The 19,778-nt window shown below is 38.7% G+C and overlaps 1 protein-coding gene across 4 annotated transcripts in view; it reads right to left on the bottom strand.

Annotated features, from left to right (window-relative positions):
- Nucleotides 1-3,630: 3,630 nt before the first annotated feature.
- ELMOD1 (ELMO domain containing 1) overlaps nt 3,631-19,778 on the bottom strand; it is a 62,188-nt gene continuing 46,040 nt past the window's right edge. For 3 of the 4 annotated variants that reach the window (XM_057316876.1, XM_057316877.1, XM_026505838.4), the window contains 4 exons: nt 18,171-18,239; nt 14,708-14,758; nt 13,127-13,260; nt 3,664-5,029 (listed from right to left, as the gene is read on the bottom strand). In XM_057316876.1, coding sequence (XP_057172859.1) covers nt 4,857-5,029; nt 13,127-13,260; nt 14,708-14,758; nt 18,171-18,239 — 427 coding nt within the window. In that variant the 3' untranslated portion in view covers nt 3,664-4,856. Of the gene's footprint in view, nt 5,030-13,126; nt 13,261-14,707; nt 14,759-18,170; nt 18,240-19,778 lie in introns of all 4 variants that reach the window. The other variant, XM_026505839.4, reaches the window with a different exon arrangement.

Below are 19,778 nucleotides of genomic sequence, written 5' to 3'. Positions count from 1 at the left end.
GTTCAACTGTTGCTTTACAAGCTGAATCTCAGCTTTCTCTTCTCTTTGCCACACTTACCTCATTGCCATAAACATTTATTTATTTAAGAGAGAGAGAGTGCGGGCGCTTACATGAGTAGGGGGAGTGGCAGAGGGAGAGAGAGAATCTCAAGTGGATTCCATGCTGAGCGCAGAGCCTGACACGGGCTCAGTCTCATGACCCTGAGATCATGATCTGAGCCGAAACCAAGAGTTGGGTGCTTACCCGAATGAGCCAGCTAGGTGCCCCACCATAAACTTTCATCTATATAGCCTCCTTTGCAAAGCAGGCCACAGTGTACATAATAGATAAATAATGGGAAGGCACTGAGTCAACACTTTATTCTTTGTAACCCTGCCCTAACCTCTCTCCTAAACATCTTTGTGAGCATATTGCAGCCCCGGCCCTGCAGGCCCACAGAGGAACCTCACTGAAGTTTCCCACAGGGGGACCTGGAGGTGGTGTGCAGGCTTCCAGACTCTTGGGGGGGGGGGTTAGAGGTCAGGAGAGGGAGCTTACAATCCTGACAAAATTGTTCCTTGTGTATCAAGGAAAAAAATCTAACCAAAAATGGGGGAGGTCCTGAGGGACAATATGGAGCATTTGTGATCTGTAATGTATGAATTCATCCTGAAGAGACCTGAGCAAGAACTGATATTTACAAATATATTATCACTTGGGGGGTAGGTTGTGTACTTAGGTTTATAATCTACTCTGGGCAATAGTGAATAATTCCAGTTAGGGAGACAACATGATGATTAAAAGTCAGGGCTTAAGGCCCTTGGTTCAAGATCTAGCTGTGCCATTTACTACTTCTTTTTTGTACCTCTTGACCACCTTTACCCATTTCACCTAGCCTCTGCCACCTGCTCCGGCAACCACAGTATGTATCTGTGTCTGTGAGTTCAGGTTTTATTTGTTTTTTAGATTCCACATATAAATGAGATCATAAGGTATTTTCCTTTCTCTCTCTGACTTATTTCACTTAGCATAATGCTCTCAAGTTCCATCCATGTTGTCACAAATATCAGAATTTACTTCTTTTTTATGGCTGAATAATATTCCATTGTGTGTGTGTGTGTGTGTGTGTGTGTGTGCGTGTGTGTGTGTAAAATATATGAATAAAGAAAACATGGCATACATATAGATATAGATATATTTATATCTATACATTTTTCATCATTTGTTGGATACTTAAGTTGTTTTCATGTCTTGGCTATTTTAAGTAATGCTCTAGTGAACTTGGGGTTGCAGATAGCTTTTTGAATTAGTGCTTTCATTTCCTTTGAATAAATACCCAGAAATGGAATTGCTGGATCATAGAGTTCTATTTTTAACTTTTTGAGGATCCTCCACACTGTTTTCCAGAGTGGCTGCACCAGTTTGCATTCCCACCCACAGTCCACCCGGGGTTCCCTTTTCTTCACATCCTCACCAACATTTTGCTGTGTGAGGTGATACCTCGCTCTCTTGAGACCTGTGGCAATATATCTGATTCTCTAAGCCGCTTGTCTAGAAAAAGAAGGAAGCAATTTCACTTTGTATGTTACTGAGGAGATGAACTAATGCAAATAGAGGCTGGCATGGTCCTGGCACAGAGCATCAGCACTCAGTAAATGTTTGCTCTTGAAATGGAATGCATACTAGAATCTCTGTCATTCTAGGACTTGATGTTATATTTGATTGTTTTTCTGCCATTTTGTTTCCAGATTGGAGCAGTTACTTCAAGCTTCCTGAGGAGTTAGAGGCATTGCTTTGATAGAGTATGTCACTGTGGCTCGAAGTTTCCTAGGTATGGCTGTGGACCTAGCTGACACTTTTTTTCCCCCTGTCCCCTTTTCCTTCTGTTTCTCATGCCAGATCCTGACACTTCACCAACTCTGGTCTGCTCCTGATACTTCTTCGGTTTGGTTCTGGACCCATCTGTTTACAGATCAAGATAATTTAGGGCCATGGAGTTTGATTGCTGGGTTTTGTTTCCCTACTGCTGACTTTCTATAAATAAGCCTAGCCTATTCATGTGAGCTTCTCAGATGAAGCTTGTGCATCTGATGGGTCTTTAAGTTGTTGGGTAATATCCCAGATATCAAAATGTCTGTATCCCTATGGTGTACTTCTGCCAGAGGCATGAATGTGAAGAAATCAGTTTGCATTTGTCTGAGCTGTGGGTAGACAGTCCCTACTTAAGTCTGACTCTTGGTCTCTCTCAGGCACCTAATATCTCAGTTTCCTTATACTGTCCCAGTTCACACTGTTGCCCTAGAGAAATTATTAATAGCATCTTCTTTTTCTCTCAAAAGTGTCTTGAGCTTTGGAAGATACATTGTAAGGTCATCCTACCTTTTGGGATAGGTATATATTTAAGTTTTGTTTCAAGTGGAAAAGATGGTTGGTTATCAAGCAAAAACTATTTTTTCAGTTACAATAATAAGAACTGTGATAAGGAAAGTCAGATGGAAGTCATAATTTTAAAAAATGGTGCTTCAAAGAGTTTTTTTTCCTGTAGTGCAAACCGGAATGTGTTTTTATCATAGCAAGCAGTGTTTTGGAAAACTTGTAAGAGGCTTGCTACGTAATTTACATTTTAAGTGGTCAACCCTTGTTCATTGGAATAAGGATAAGCAAGCTAAGAATGCTCAAGGGGAAAACACATACACATCACACATTTTTTTTTTATGCTTTTGAAACCTTCTCCTCTTCTTTTTCTCACCTCACTTCATGTTACTGGGTAGAACGCATCTTTCACAAAGAGGTGTGAACAAGAAGTCTAATAATACTCAGAACTAGAAGGAGCTGGCAGTTGGTTCATCCTCAAATTGTGCAGCCATGTTAAGATAGAACAGAGAGAGACGCAAGGAACGGGGAGGGAAAACTCCCAGCTTTGTTACCATCAACTGTCTCTACCTGAGCAGAAGAGACGTGAGCTGGTGTAAATGCCACATACTATCAAGCCGCGTCAGTGACACGCGGCCGTGGTGGATAGAAAGAGACAGGGCACACATGTGGCTGACAAAGGCTGTACTGAGCCGAGCGCTGTCTGCACGCTTGGCAGCGGCAGCTGCGATGCACACTCACGGCTCCCAGGACAGGCCAGTTAGCAGGCTCACACATTCTCACCCTGGAGAGGAATCTATATTCTTGTCATTCCTCATGATACACATCACGTGTTCATCAACTCCTTCCCTTCTCCATTCTTTTGAAGGGCACAGGGCTGTAATAGATGCAATGCAAAATGCTGCCACCGGGTAAGCAGCTGAGAGAGAAAGTATAGCACAGTCCCCGAGGAGCTAGAAGGGACAAGGAAACAAAAGGCAGCTTAATGTTGCCTTTATCAGTTGTCTAGCAGTAGACAAACCATGCTTTATAGGAAGTTACAAAGAAGAAGCTGGATCTTATTCTTTCATTAAAGCACCATCAGGCCTCAAGATTAAATAAAAGAAGTCTCTCAGACATGACACTCTAATTTACACCTGGTTACTCTGAATGATGGCGTGATTTATATTCAGCTCTTGGTTGTCTGTCTTTGACATTCTGCCCACTCAAATATTTGCATATTCAGAAGCTGTACAAGCACAAAAATATTAAAATGAAATCCACCATACATTACAGTAGAATGACATGTAATTTATTCATGTAACTGACAGTTAGGCAGTACTCAGACTTCATTTAAATAAGCAAGTGATTACACAAATGTCTAATAATACTAAAATTGATCGTCAGAAGGTATAAAATACCATGGGTATGAAATGCCATGGTAAATACTATTCAACAGACTACAATCATAATTCCAAACTAAATCATGGTTTTTAAAATGATTTTTAGCAGTTTTGGAATGATTTGATGTTTTCCCCTTCCAAGCAATTTACTTTTTTCACTGATACAAGACAAGGTCATTATTTTCAAGAAATATTACAGAAGGACACAGCGTAGGTCCCTCTCTTGCAACACATTTCCTTGCAAATTGTTTTTTGATATAACCTCTTGACATTGAAAACAAACCAGTCAGCACTCAGTTCCCCAAGCAAAGATGCTTGGATCAGAACAGTGCCAGGGTATAACTCTGAGTTCAGCAAGAGGCAGGCAGTGAAAAACCTTTTGCAGCTTTTGAAGTATGCATACTTCTTTTCTGAGGCTCCAAGCATCATAAACATATTTAGGCATCCAAGCCAGTAAAATTATGGGAATAAAATAATTTGGTATCCATATGACTATGACACAGTTGCAGCTGGGGGAAGTTACAATATAATTCTGCGGTTCTTCAAACAAAAACAGCACCTACCTAAATCTGCTTCTTGTAAGCCTCGTTACATTTTCACGAAGCACGGCTGTGTTTGCAGGAATGGTTTGGCTTATCATGTGTCTGTCTGTATTATTTGAAAGTCATATACTTTAGTGGAATGAGATCCAAGTGTGAACCTGGCCCGAAGATCTAGCAGCGTAGTCATGAAACATATCAATAAATTAAAAGGCTTTCACATAACTAGATTCAGCTAAATCTCTCACATACAAAATACAGCTAGAGAAATACAGTTCTTCAATGCTGAATTACGAGGGGGAGGAAAACAATCTAAAAAAATAGAAAACTCTCTCCATACCTGGGTGTCAAGGCAAATGTAACACTGCATAATGCCACAATATGAACAGTCACTGGATGACAGATACTCCAGAAATAGTGGTATCTGGGGATCTGGTAATTATGACCGAGAGATGAAAATACTGTACCAAAAGGCATGCATACAATCACTGTGCATTCAGTGTGTGAGCTGGGAGCTAAGCAGGGATCTAACATAACAATGAGGCAGTGTTCCGGGGTATCCGTTAAAACCAGCGTGGGTGACTACATGTTGATTAAACCTTCTGAGGCAGCAAAGTGTGGGCACAGCGCCATGTCTGGGTTCTGCAGCTGTCTTATGATCCTCTTGCGGAATTTCTCCCGCACACGATTGAATTCCATTATGTCCATGGGGTCCTCTTCAATCCAAAACTTATGAAATTCATGCATCAAATAGCCTGTTAGAGATAAGACAGTGATAAGAATGCAGGAGAAAAAAAAAGTCCTTAATTACATTCAGAATCACTGAATGCTGAAAGAGATGTCAGACCAAATGACAGCAACCATGGAGCTCAAAGAAGAGATCAAAATGCAGCAGATATTACTGTTAAAGATTATTCTTTAAAACTAGTGCAGTGGAATCTGCAAGATTTTTGCAACTGGTCCTGGAATTATTCTCACTCTTCCCAAGGAGGAAGACAAATCAGTTCCGCCATCTCTTGAATATGAATCACATCTGGAACATAATCCGAAAGGCCGACAATGACTACTTCATCCTTCCCCTCCTGATTAAATTAACATAATGGTCTGATTTTTCAAAATTACTCCACTCAGCTTTTTTTCTCTTGCTATTTGATTTGAGTAAAGTTTTAAATTACTCTGACAAATCAAACAAATGCATTCTGACAGTCTTTTATGAGACAATAAAAATTTAAATCAACTCTGAACAACACAGACTGGTCATTAAACTACATGAAATTGTTAATAAGACCTTCTTGCTCTGAAGCATAATGTCATATTCCAAAACTTCTGTGTCTCAAAAGTGTTATCTATGAGTGATCTGAATAGTGTTATCTATGAGTTTTCTATTCAACATTTTTGGATAAATGTTAAATATTTGAATCTATTCACTGTGTTCTGTTTCCCCACTGTGCACCCTCCCCCCACCACATTCAAAATTGAAATATGAATAGCTTTTTAAAAAGACAATAATAGATATTTGTATGTAGTAAACCTATTACAAGATCAAGTGTCTCATTATGTATTAGAAAAAAGCACTTAAGGAAATAATCCTAGTTAAAAAAACCAAACATGACAGAAGCTTTTCTTGGTTTTAGCATTAGAAGCTGCAGAATATAGGAAGGAGCAAGGATTCTGAAGCTAGAAACCTGGTTTGAATCCTAGCTCTTCCACCTCCACAGGAAGGAGTGAACAGCAGAAATGACAGGGGGCATGGGGAGAGAATTTGGTAACAAACATTTTCAATGCTAATAGTAAAAAAAAAAAAAAAGAGGGGCGCCTGGATGGCACAGCGGTTAAGCGTCTGCCTTTGGCTCAGGGCGTGATCCTGGCGTTATGGGATCGAGCCCCACATCAGGCTCCTCCGCTAGGAGCCTGCTTCTTCCTCTCCCACTCCCCCTGCTTGTGTTCCCTCTCTCGGTGGCTTTCTTTATCTCTGTCGAATAAATAAATAAAATCTTAAAAAAAAAAGAAAGAAATTAATACCATTTGTTTTTCTATTAACTAGCTACTTACGAGAAAACTTTTAACATAGGTCCATAAACGTATTTTTAAAAATCTTTACCATATCTCACTGTAATACAAAATTAGAAGTGACCTTCTTTCCCACCCTGAACACACTCCAGATTCTGGTCCACTTCCACAAACAAACTTGGTGTCTCATTCATTACATTGCTAAATATGCTTATACATCTTTAAGTATATGGTCTCTCTACAACTACAGGAAGAAAGGTAGTAAGGAGAGAGAAAACTTATTTTGGGGGTTTGACCATTGCATTTTTTAAGGATTGGATTATCTTTGGGCCCTCCACACGTATTAACTGATGTGACTGTTTTTAATATCTCTTGATGGGGACACACACCAACCCTCACTCATATGCCTCTGGGCCACACCCCAGGGCCCACTGCCACTGTTAGGGACACCTAATGACATCAGGGAAGCCCCAGATCACAGGTATCAGCAATTCCAGGGGCTGTCCAGTCCATCTCTGCTCTGTCTGGTGCTTGGAGTCTCGGAGGCAGCATCTAGCCTTGAGCTCTTCTGGTGATAACACTGACATTAGCCTGTCGCATGGATGAAGAACCTGATTCTTAAAGGGTTTTCCTCACACTGGGCCAAAATCTGTTACTCTGTATTTCTTGGAACAAATTCAGTCCTTCTCCAGCTCATGTAATTGAAGTGTCTTTTATGCTCTGAGCTGCTCCCTTTTCCAGGTTAAGCATTCCTGTTTCTCCTCACCATTTCTCACACGCCGCGACTGGGGGTCTGTTTACTGTTATGCTGGGTTTAGTGCACACCCAGAGAGAGTGGTTTCCTCTAATCTCAGTAATTTATTTAACCAAAAGAATTCAGTCATCTGTCCATTTCAGTGACTGGGCAAACTCCAGAAGTATCCCACGAATGCTATGGGGTACTTTTTAAAAGTGCAGTCCTCCCATCCCAGATTCACTGCAGTGCAGGAAGATGAATCTCAGGTCACTAAAATTTAACTCCACTCATTTTTATAACATTATAGAGTGTTCCTTTATCTACTTGGTCAATTGATCAGTTGGCTCATCTGCCAATTATAACAAATATGCAGCAGATACAAGGAAAAGGTTGAGTTCCTGTGCTCCCCAATTCTCTGTCTCTTGGGGAGAGACACCCAGGTAGACAATTTCAGCTGATGATGTATTAGCTAAGGAAGCTAACAAAATGGCATGGAAAGTAGAGGGAGGAACTAGAGGCCAGGTCATTGCTTACAGTCTCTTAATTCTTACAACAGCTTTGTGGAGTGGGTAGTGCAGATATATCTTCATTTAACAGATGAGAACATTGGGCTTAGAAAAGATATTTGAATAGTGTACAGTTACACAATATAGCTGGAGGCAGGAAGCAAGAACTTGAAATCAGCTGACTTTCCACCAGTGTACCTGCTGTCTTTCCTAGTGTATTCTCTTCCTCTGGTTCTTATTCTTACTGAACAGTCCCTTCTTCTGAAGGCCAAAGGAAAGATAATTCTTTTTCCTCTTCTGATCATTACACTTTCCTTGTGCTCACTACACCTAGCCTTACTTCATTTCAGTGGAACTGTATGTTCAGTGGGGCTTTAGATTGAATGCAATCTTTGTAGCATACTGCCTTGGCAGTGCGGTATTCACTGAATAATACTATAAAGTCAGAATGATAGAGCTATTATTTTCTTATATTTTTTCCACCTAGATGAGATACCTGTTTAGAATACTAATTTGGCTTTCCAACCCAAGCCTGCAGTGTATTTGTTGTTGCTTGAATGTATCTTGGTTTTGCTTCACTGCATTCAGTTAGTAGACAGCAGAGACATAAGCAAGGACACAGGTAATTGCAAGAATATTATGGAGGAAACGTGCAGAACTGATCATGTCTGATGGAGGAACAGTGAATTCAGGGCACGGTTTGCTTCTTCTGGGGAGGCATGAGTTCCTCTGTGTACATCCCAATTCATAGGGGGATTGCTATTCTTTCTGAAACCTGGTGAGGGCCTTGGGAAATAAGTAACCCTATTGCATGCTACTCACCTAGGCTAGGGTTGTCTTGAAAGCCTGTCAGTTCAGGCCAAGGCTAAATTTTCCACGAGGAACTAGAATTCCTTTCTTCCACAAAAGACATTATCCAGTATTTTAGCTTCCCTTCCATCCATCTCATCCATCCATCCAAAAATATTTACTGAGTACCTATTCTGTACCAGGCTCTATGCTGAGGATACAGTAGTGAATACTAACAACAAAATGCCTGTCTTTAAAAGTCAGTTCCTATGGTTCTAATTTTGATTTTCCTCTGTTAAAGCTCCCCCACTGTGTGGCTCTGATTTTTTTCCTTAATGCTCATGAATCTCAAATCTGCCCTTATAATTCCTCAGAGCTCCAGGGCCTTACACTGGAATGTCCCCTATTCAGCTCCATGTGGATTTCCCAAAAGGAACTCACCCCCAGTATGCCTGAAACTAAAACTCATTCTATTTTCCCTCAAAACTGCTTTCCTAAAAAGCATGGTAAATATAGAATAGGGTACGTACAAGGGGTAGGGAAGCAAAGCAAGGGGACTTATTTATCTACTGTTGATGTTCTTTCAGATGGTTTACAAAGCTCTTCAAGATATGTGCTCCCCACCACCCATCCCTGCTCTTACTATTGTCAGCTCTGTCACCTGCCTCCTCAAACCCTATGCTCTGTTCCTTGAGTCCACCATGTTCTTTGTCTTGTGGCCTTTGCCTGTGCCGCCCCCTGTGGCTGGACCACTCAGCCACCATTTCTTGATTTCCTGCCACTCATCCCTCAGGTCTCATGGGAAGTGGCATTTGCTTTGGGAAGTTTTCCTCAACTCCCCGAGTAAGTGAGCTGTGCCAGTCATAAGCCTTTTCAATTTTTTTTTTAAAGATTTTATTTATTTGACAGAGAGACAGCCAGTGAGAGAGGGAACACAAGCAGGGGGAGTGGGAGAGGAAGAAGCAGGCTCCCAGCGGAGGAGCCTGATGTGGGGCTCGATCCTGGAACGGTGGGATCACGCCCTGAGCCGAAGGCAGACACTTAACGACTGAGCCACCCAGAAACCCCAAGCCTTTTCAGTTTTTAAAAACAGTATCTTTACTTCCCAATCACAAAATTCTTCCACTATGTTTTAATTATTTTTTTAGATGCACAGAACCTGATCTGTAGTAAAACTTCAATATCTGTCAGAAATGGTCAGAGTGAATAGAATCATCTAGTTGTCAAAGTAGGAGCTATAATCACATATGTAAGGGACTTTAATTTTCCATTTTTAACAGGTCACAAAGTATATGTATTCTTAAATTTGCTCTTCATTTTTATCTACGTTGTACATGCACATAGTTTAGAGTCATGTCGTTTAACAAGTCTTGTTGCAAAAAACAAACACATAACCAGCAACACCTTCTGCCTTAATTATTGCTTCTCTAAAGGAACATAACAATTCTTGTGCTGATACTTTCGATTATCGACCTCCATAGCTTTATATAACATGAGTGCCATTGCTTGATTTTTTGGACTTCCTTTATAAGACGACGAAGATTTAGCTCCCTTTCACCCATTCCAACCACATTCTCACGTATTTTCTAACAATTTTCTTTGTGTAGTATTGCCAACTGCCCTCTCTGTTTATTTGCTTCGTTTTCACCCATGAACTCTAAACTATGTCAGCATCTTTGCAGTGTATTCAAACATGTAGATATTCCATCAATTTCATATTCTTCAAAGAGTCTCTGCCAGAGCCTTCCAACCTGCTAAATCTAGATTTATTATTCTCATCCTGCTGCACAGATAGCACCTTGGGCTTTCCCTTCACCTTCATCCTTGAAGATTCTCTTCACTTGGTGATAGATTTCCTGCTCTCTGGACCCCATTTATTCCTTTCAGGATTACTCTCTTTGTGAAAACATATCCTTCAGGAGCTTCTTAATAAAGGTACAAGGAGGTAAAATGTTTAAGACTTTGCATTTAAAAAAAATGTCTTTATTGTTCTCTCAAACTTAATTTGGAAGTTAGCCTGGGTATAGAAATCTAAATTGAAATAATATGTTCTTAGATTTTAAAAAACATTCTCTTAAATTTTTGAAGACATTATTCTACTGTCTTCTAGAATACAGTGTTGCTATTGAGAATGCCAGTGTCATCTTGATTCCCAATTCTTCGTGTGGCAGCTTTGGAAATTTTTAGAATCATCTCTTTCTGGTGTCATAAAATTTCACAGTGATATGGACCTTGGTGTGACTCTATTTTAATCTATTGTGCTGGTGCTTACTAGTTTAAATATGAAAACTCATCCTTTAGTTCTGGAAATTTTTCTTGATTTATTTCTTTGATTCCCTCCCTTTAGTGTCATTGTTCTTTTTCTGGAAATTCCATTATTCATATATAAGACTTATAAAATGGTCCTTTAAATATCTTGACTTTTATTTTCTATTTTTCATCTATACTTTTTGTTCTACTTTCTGGGAGTGTTTTCAGCTTTATCTTCTAATCCTTTTTGGTGATTTCATTTTTGCTATCTGATTTTTAATTTCTAAGGGCTCTTTTGTCTTCTGAATGTTCTTTCTGTAGCACCTTGTTCTTGTTTCATAATTACAATTTCTGTTCTTAATTCCTTGGGGGATACTAATGATACATAGTTTTGAAGTTTTCCTCTCCCTGTATAGTTTCCTTTTCCTTCTAGTGGCTTTATTTCAGCTTGTTTTGGACTCTCTTTCATGGTGGCTCATGCCTTCAAAAATAGCTCAGTCCCTGAGAACCAGGCAAAAACCTTTTCTAACATAGTTTGGGAAGTCACATAGTGTTAACTCTGCTATATTCTACTGGCCAACCAACTGGTCAGCCCCGATTCAAGGGGTAAGAGGAACCAATAAACCCAACCTCTTAATGGGAGGAGTGTTGAAGAATTTGAGGACATGTTTTTAACATTAAGACATCTGATAATCCTTGGCTGTCTGAATATTTTTTTACTACATAAAAAGCCAGGGACTAAAAGCTTATTGGAAGCTTTGTGCATGTAGGTAGGGCTTTTTGAGTGTGAGCATGACTACAGAGTGATATGGCTGGGTTGTTTCACCGGGGAGCCCCAGAGGTCAGCATCTTCAGCTCTTTAATGTTGGGCTGCTCCAATAACCCAGAGAATCTTGTGACTGGCTGCCAAAGTTAGAGGAATGGGGAAGGAGAAGGCACCTGCATGATTCAGTCCCCATCATCACTTTCAATATGGTTGGCCAGCAGCTATATCTAATTCTCATCAGACCAGAGACCCTTTATTTTTAACTCTCTAGAATAATCCACCAGCCTCTCCTGGGGGGCAGGTAAGGATAGAAGTTGTGTCCTAGGGAGGGGAATTTGGGCCTCTAAGAGTTTCTTAACATATTTTCAAGCAGTCTTGTGGTTTTTGATCCTGCCTTCACCCCTATTTCCAGAGACACCCAATGCTGCCAATTCTTGAACCTTTTGGGAGGTCCCATGGAATAAATCAGGTTGCTTCTTTCTTTTCCATGCTACCTATTTGGGATTTGCTTTCTCAGGACTACTAAATCAGTTATCACTTCATCTGTTTTCCAGCTTCCAAAATGAAGTTTTTCCTGCCTCGTTCCTGATCTTTCCTGTTCTTGTGGGTTTAGGCTTTCTTGGAAAAATCCTTTTACATTAACTTTAGTGAAGTTTCAAAAGGAGCATAATGCATGCATTAATTATGCCATCTCTAACCAGAAGTCCTGATTAAGCAGACACTAAAAAAGACAAAATCCTATATAACATAATCACTATTAATTTAGGAGTTTAGATAAAAGAAATTGCTGTTAACTCTGTCACATTGTAAAAATAAAGTGGGGACAAGTGTTTCCCTGCAGTGGATTTGGGATGAACAGCTGTGTCTTAATCATACTTAGAGTGGCAGACCTGCTCAGCAAATTAACAGAAGAGAAGAGCTGAAAAAATTTAAAGAAGAAAAACATTGAAATTTTCTTAGGAAATTTCTAAGAAATCCTGGGTATAAGGCCCTTAGAGCAGTAAGCATGGTTTAAATGACATTTTTCCTTCAAATTGCCTGGGTTGCTTAGTGACTTGGAACGTCTTTCCATGTTCCTCCAAACCAGGTTGTGTCTGGACCCACAAGGGTCACAGTGACATTCAGATTTTAGGATTCTGTCTCTAAGAATAGAAAATACCATCCCAGGGCTCTGTCATACAGTGTCAGTTTTTATCTTCTGAAACCTCAGTATAACTGCAATCCCAAAGGATGCCCCTCGTTAATAACTTCCTTCTGTAGCAGTACTAGGGGTGGTAGGAAAAGTAAGGCTGTTGACAGCTCCACCGTCATCAGTATCACCCACTAAACCAACACCTCCTCTTTCTTATGTTCACTGAGCACTAACTATGTAGTGAGCTAATAAAAACTTTTCATCCATGATCTCACTTTATCTTCATAGCAACTCTTTGAGGAAAGGACTCTTTATACCTGACATAACCTAGGCATGGTTGGTAAACATAGATCTCAGAGTCAACTCAGGCTGTCTTCCGAACCTGCACTCTTACGTGCTATGCCATGCTGGGTCAGAGGGAGAGAGATACCCAGATCAGAAGTTGATACAGTGGATATTATGCAAGAACTGGGAAAGAGAAACATCCACGATGCCTGAAAATATTACTCTACGGTTTTAAATGAGAAAACAACAACAAAATTAATACCAAAGGGTAAGTTCAAAGATCCCAAAGCAGCCAAATCACTAAGATCTCTCAGCTTTGCTCTTTGCGTAGAATGTTCCATAGAAACTATATTGATAATTTAGCAACAGGACACTTACAGAATGTTTGCTGGAAATGAGACAGTGTTGGAGCTTCTGGGGCGATGTTGTAGAAGTGAGTTTTTAGAGCTCCGCTCACCAGTAGATTATATGCCAGATCAGTTATATTGATGCCCACAATTGCAAATGAGTACCTGCAAAGTGCAAACCACAAAACCAACTGTGTGTCACGTATGCATTTAAAAATAACCTAATTTTTAAATTACTGCTAAATTACCAGTGGCAGATTGCCATTCCCTTTCTTCCCAATCTTTACCCTGAATGTTGTAACTTACTAGAAAATGCCAGTAAGGTAACCAAGGGAATTAAGAGTCATATTCTTTGATTTGGTAATTTCATTTCCAAATATATGAGAGAAAAAAAAATCAGAAACGAAGAGCTTTATACTCAAGGATACTCATTATAGCATTATTTATAATGGCAAAGACATGGAAACTATTCAGATATTCTAAAAAAAGATGACTGGTGAAATAAATTTTGGTAATCTCATATATTACAGCCAATAAATACTGTATTCCTATAGACTGTTTAAGTTGGAAACATTATGTATGAAACCATCTAGGTTTTATTATATGCTCACAGGTGTTCACAAAAAGAGGGCGAGAATGAAGTGCCACCAAATATTACTATGTTATGTTGGAGGAATGAGACAGGGGTGATTTTTTTGTTTGCTTTCCTGTATTTTCTTTATTTTTCATAATAAGTCATATATTACTTTTAAATGAGGCAAAATTTAAGTATCTTGACACTCAGGGTATATTTCCTAGTTCCTTTTCTACATGGCTACCAAAAATTAAATGGAATTGAGGTCTTAAGTCTCTGGGTAATATAAATCCAGCACATAAAAAATAGGACTTCTCCATTCAGAAATATTTTTGAATGAAATGGGGCATTAAAAAAAACCTAATAAAGTAAATTTATAATCTAATAGCCTGATGCTTGATCAAAATCCTTAAAAAAAAGAACTACCAGATACAGGTTTTTTTTAAGATTTTATTTATTTGACAGAGAGAGAGATGGAGCAGAAGCAGGGGGAGTGGCAGGCAGAGGGAGAGGGAGAAGCAGGCTACCTGCTGAGCAGGGTGCCTGATGTGGGGCTCCATCCCAGGAACCTGGGATCATGACCTAAGCCGAAGGCAGCTGTTTAACCGACTGAGCCACCCAGGCGCCCCCAGTTCTTTTTTTTTAAAAGTAGGCTCCACACCCAGCATGGAGCACAACTCAGGGCCTGAACTCATAACCCTGAGATCAAGACCAGAGCTGAGATCAAGAGTCGGATGCTTAACCAACTGAGCCGCCCTACCCTACCAAATATAATTCTGAGTGATGATTTCTGAAAATCATTTCCATACATTTATAACTTTGTAAAGATTGTCAGTTGGTCAAAGGCAAAGTAGTACCATAGAATCACACAAATAAATCCCAAAACATATAAACAGGTTCTTTTAAAAGTTCAGCTGGATTATATATTTCCATCAGGACATTTTTCATCTTTGTCATCTTTTACAGTGTTCTTAGGACATTTTTTTTTCTGGTTCTGGTTCTGACTGACAACCTTTATATATGAAATCCCACACTCACCCAATTGCTTTATCCATCCTTTTCTTCTCCCATTCTGCTTTGCTGAATTTGCTGAGTGAATGAATAAAGAAATAAGATTTAATCTGTAATCGGTACTTTTCTCTTTTAATGTTTATATTAAAACTGTTGACTAGATGCAGAGATGTCTGTAACTTAGTTCTCAAATACTAATCAATTTAAATTTTATCAGTTAAAAATCCACAGTAAAATTTATGTGGAGTTCAGAAATGGGATTATTTAAAGCCCTGCTACTTATCCTCTGTTCCCTTTAGTGTAGCAGTGGGAGACAGTCCTTAAGGTGAAGCGCTAAAGTGCTTTTTTATGAGATCATTGATTATCAAACAATACTTTCTCCAAGAACCTTTGCATGGTATGTCTCTTCTAACCAGATGCTCCCTTGCTCGCTCATAATTCCTGACTGCATTTCTTTTGGTTTTATTTCATGGCATTTATCCTGTTCAGTCTTATTTGTGATGTCTGGTTTACTGTAGATGCCAAATAAATGTTTATTGATGAATAAAGTAGTGAACTAGTGAAAGGAAGGAGGGCGGGGAGAGAGGAATGAAGGATATATAGGTCTTAAAAACTCTGTTCTGACAAGTGCTATGGCATTTCCTCTGTCTAAGCTAAGACAGCTAAACCATAGCAGTTCCATTTTAATCCATGTTATAATTTGAGCTTCTGAATAAGACTTTGTAGAAAGGGCTCTATCATAGAAGTATTCTGAAAGTATTGCCTTGCATTCTTTTTCTTTGTGGACTTGCAAGTCCTTCCCATTCTCCCCCACTCCATACTGCCAGTGTTTTGTAAACAGGAACCATGTTCCACTCCTCTTTGTGGCTAATGTAATCCTCATTTTACACTAAAAAAAATGTAGTTAGCATTTAACTAAATAACATTTTAAAACTAGAGTTATGAACATTTAACTTCCATATAAGTAGGGTTCTTTATAATACCTTGCAAACACTACATTAAAAGACACACATGTGATACACGCAGAAAAAGACCACAAAAACATGATGCAAAATTGATATTTAACTATATGTACTTTCTACTCTGTAAATGACTGGTTGTAATTCAAAGTAACTGCTTTTCATTCATTTTAAAATATGCCACTTCTTTTTAAAGTGTAACTGCCTGCAAGCCAACTAACCAACCAGCCAGCCAAAAAGGCATTAGGAGATTTTTACTTAAAAGACTCATATCTGAACTAAACTGAGTTAGGAGTGAAATTTAAGAAACTTTAAATAGACAAATTTATAAGCACCTATTTTCTCTTAACAAAGCTTTATAAATACATAGTGTCTTTGCATCTGTTAAATAAAGTCTCTTTCTGCATTGGAAATAAAAGAAAAGGCCAAATGACCCCCACTCATTTAATCACTTACAGGATATCCTGTACCAAATAGAATGAATCCCTTTCTTCAGGAAACACACAACAATAGCAACAACAACAAACAATCCAACAGGCAAAATTCTCCTCTTAAGCTTGAATGTACTTAGGTTCCTCAAGCTACTTTAGGACTTAACAGATGGAAGTTTACGAGGGCAATAACAGCAATGTATATAATACTTGTTGTTGGGTAGACTGGGGAGAGTTTCCTTAGTGTACATTGCTGCTCGACACCTGAAATATTCAGGGCCTGACAGAACCTACGTTGCTATCACAAGTGGTCAATAGATACTTATTTTAGACGTTGTGAAGGAGAATAGCATTTTCAAAACATTCTGATTTGTTTTTACTGACATTTACCATCAATATGAAGTGATTAATATTTGAAGTTCATCTACTAAATTTTATAGTGGCTTGAGGGACAAAGCGTGGTGGCTTATCTATATGCCTACACACACACACACACACACACACGCACACATACGCACACACATTGTAGTCTCTTCTTAAATAAGAGTATTCACACATAAACTCTCAAATATGTTGTCTCTGATGGTTGACATGAGAAATAAAACTACAAAGCCTAGCTTTAAGAATGGCTCACAGCTAAAATTTATCACCCTATAATGATTAATCAAAAAAATATTTCAAGCTTATTGTCACTTGCCAACGACCATGGAGGGTTCATGTGTTTTTCTGATGCTCTTCCAGGCATACCTGAGTTTAGACACAGACTCCCCAAGACAATTTTAATTAGAGTAAGTTCAGAGTCTCTACATTACAGAAATATGCAATTCAGAAAATGGAGTTAAAAAACTTAAAATAGCTTGATTTCAACCATGTACTATATATATCAAGAAAGAGCTAAGTGATTTTACTGTTTTTCTCAAATAAATAAAAGGTAAAGAAAATGGAAATCTTATAAATACAAATTTAGAAAGTATAGTGTAATTTAATGAACCTAAGCCAAATGAAGCTTGAATAAATATAATAGTAAGGTGGTGGGGACAAAGTTAACCAGTTTCTGACTTTTGAGAATGGTATGATATAATTTTGGGTTGATTTATTAAATATGAACACTAGCAAGGAACTTGGCATGCTGAAGAGAAAAAAGTGATATAAAAGCATGACTGCAAAATGGCAGAACTCCTTATATACAGTAACTACTACTTATAATAATGAAATTAGAAATACATAGAAGAACAAAATTGCTCTATGCAACAAAACTTCCAAATAAAATGTCCCTCTCTGGGGAGTAGATGAGGTCACAGCATGTGTGGTGACGTGTTCAGCCATTAGGTGCAGTGCTCAACATGGTTCTCCGATTAGGTACAGCCATGACTGTACAAAGGTTCTTTGATATTTTCTGTTAGGTTGGTCTAATGTGGTTTTCCTTCACTAAAACACAACCTAAATATAATGAAGTATATTAGATAAAAAGTTGGAAAATGTTTGTTTTTTGAAAAATTTTCATGAATTTATATTTCTGTAAAAATTCTTACCCATACTTATTCTAAAATGAAAAAAAAGCAACAAAACACAAAAGCAAACAAAAAATACCTTATTTCCTCTTTAGTGATATCCCTTCATGTAATCAGTTAAAGAAAGAAAAATTTAGGAAGGTAAATGAAAATGAAAAATATTTAGAATCTAGATTTTTACCAAGGAAGATAAAAAAGCCTCAGCATTCTGGATTTTCTCAGTTGGCCCCTGACTTCGTGGCTCCCAGTCTCCCCTCTGTTACCCCATTGTGCTCCCTTGTCTCTGAAATCTTTCTTTGAGACTCTTTCTCCTCTCCTGCCCAACTCCTTAGTCCTCTGGATTCCAGCGATGTTGTCAGTCCCTTTAAATACTCCTCTCACTTGAACGGTGCCACTTTACATCCTGAATCCTGTACCTGCAGTTTTAACCCTCCTATTCAGTATTTGTCCAAAGGGCTCTTTTGAAAGAGCTTTAAGCCTCCCTTCTGGCGGGTTGATGCTCCTGAGAATTCCACTGACGTATCTTTGGAGGAGAAGTTCCTCCTACCTAATCCATAAACCCTAATCCATCCTTATTTTCAGCAGTTACCTGCATTTTGGATGAAGAGAGTCAGAGAGGACTTGCTGAGCTGCTGCAGCATCCCTTTCTGCAAAATACCTGTAGTTGGAAGGAAAGAAAACAACAGCTCCATACCTGTCGGATGCATTCATTTTAATCCAGTTTCAGGCCATTTTGCATTCAGAGGTAGACACCAGCAGAAGATTCCCACTTGTTTCAGCTCTCCAGAGAACAGACAGCTTTTCATAATAGACTTTTCCAAATATAATGACAGTATAATAGGGCAGTTATAAAACCTACACAGACCTAGGAATGTATCGAGTGGGTTTGAAATTTTATTGAAGCTTTTTATTTTTAAAGATTTTTATTTATTTACTTGACAGAGAAAGAGAGAGAAAGCACAAGCAGGGGGAGTGGCAGGCAGAGAGTGAAGGAGAAGCGGGCTCCCTGGGAGCCTGTTGCAGGGCTTGATCCCAGGACCCCGGGATCATGACCTGAGCTGAAGGCAGACATTTAACCGACTGAGCCACCCAGGCGCCACAGGTTTGAAATTTTAGTTATGAACTTTGCCATTCCCCGGGGAGCTAAGGATATTTGTAGTAAGAAGGGTTATAGATGAGGGGGGAGGATGAGGCCTGTCAGAAGGCAGAAGGCAGCCTGGATGAGAGGACATGTGGAGGGGCTGTGACAGCCAAGGGACAGAGAGGAAGAGAGTAGAGGAGGTGAGAGATGATGTACTTCAAGTGCATTTTTCTTGGACAATATTCATGGGTATTTGAATTCTGGATGAATGGAAAATATGGTGCTAAAAGCAAAATTCTATCCTGGGGAAAAAGGGCAATGAAATTTCTTAAAAATACAGTTACATACATTATAAAATATATCACAAAAAGTATTTCATAAAGACAGTAACAAAATGAAACATCAGCATGTGTTATTGAATTTGAAGTGTATATATTTCCCACATAAAGCTGAAGTATAAAACAAGCTCTTAAATTTTCTCTCAGAAAATTTCAGACCACAGTCAGCGGTTGTAATACACATGTCCATGATTATTAATGAAACTGAGTCTCTTTTCATACTTTCATTGACCATCTAGAAAACCTGGATGTCTTTTGTGTCTTATCTGTTTATATTTTTTGGTCCAGCATATCTAAAAATGTCTTCAAATAAGACAAATAACCCTACAGAGAATAATATACTGGATGGGGATCCTTTATCATTTATGTGAGTGTTAGACTTGGCTTGTCTTTTCATGTTGTTTATGGTGGCTTATCTTTTAATGTGTGAGATGTATTGATTTTTGTTTTATAGCTTGTGCTTTTGTGTGTGTGTGTGTCTTTAAGGGATCCCTCCCTACATATCTGAAAGATTTTCTCTTTCAGAGAAGTTGTAAAGTTGTAAAGTTTGTTTGGACTTTCAATTTATGAAACTGAGGTTGAGACAGAGGTAGAGATTTTATTATTTTTTTTTCCTCAGCTCTACTTATTCAAAAGCTCATCCGTTATCTACTTATTTATTACAATACCTTTGTCCTCAAAATTTATTTTTTATTCATTCATGTTGTATAATAATGTGGTATTTACAACATTTCATAAACGAATAGGTGATTATTAAACATCCCAAATTAAAATAAAG

This window comes from Ursus arctos, unplaced genomic scaffold (assembly GCF_023065955.2).
Source record: "Ursus arctos isolate Adak ecotype North America unplaced genomic scaffold, UrsArc2.0 scaffold_22, whole genome shotgun sequence".
Taxonomy (NCBI): domain Eukaryota; kingdom Metazoa; phylum Chordata; class Mammalia; order Carnivora; family Ursidae; genus Ursus; species Ursus arctos.
This window is presented reverse-complemented; position numbering and strand designations above follow the sequence as displayed.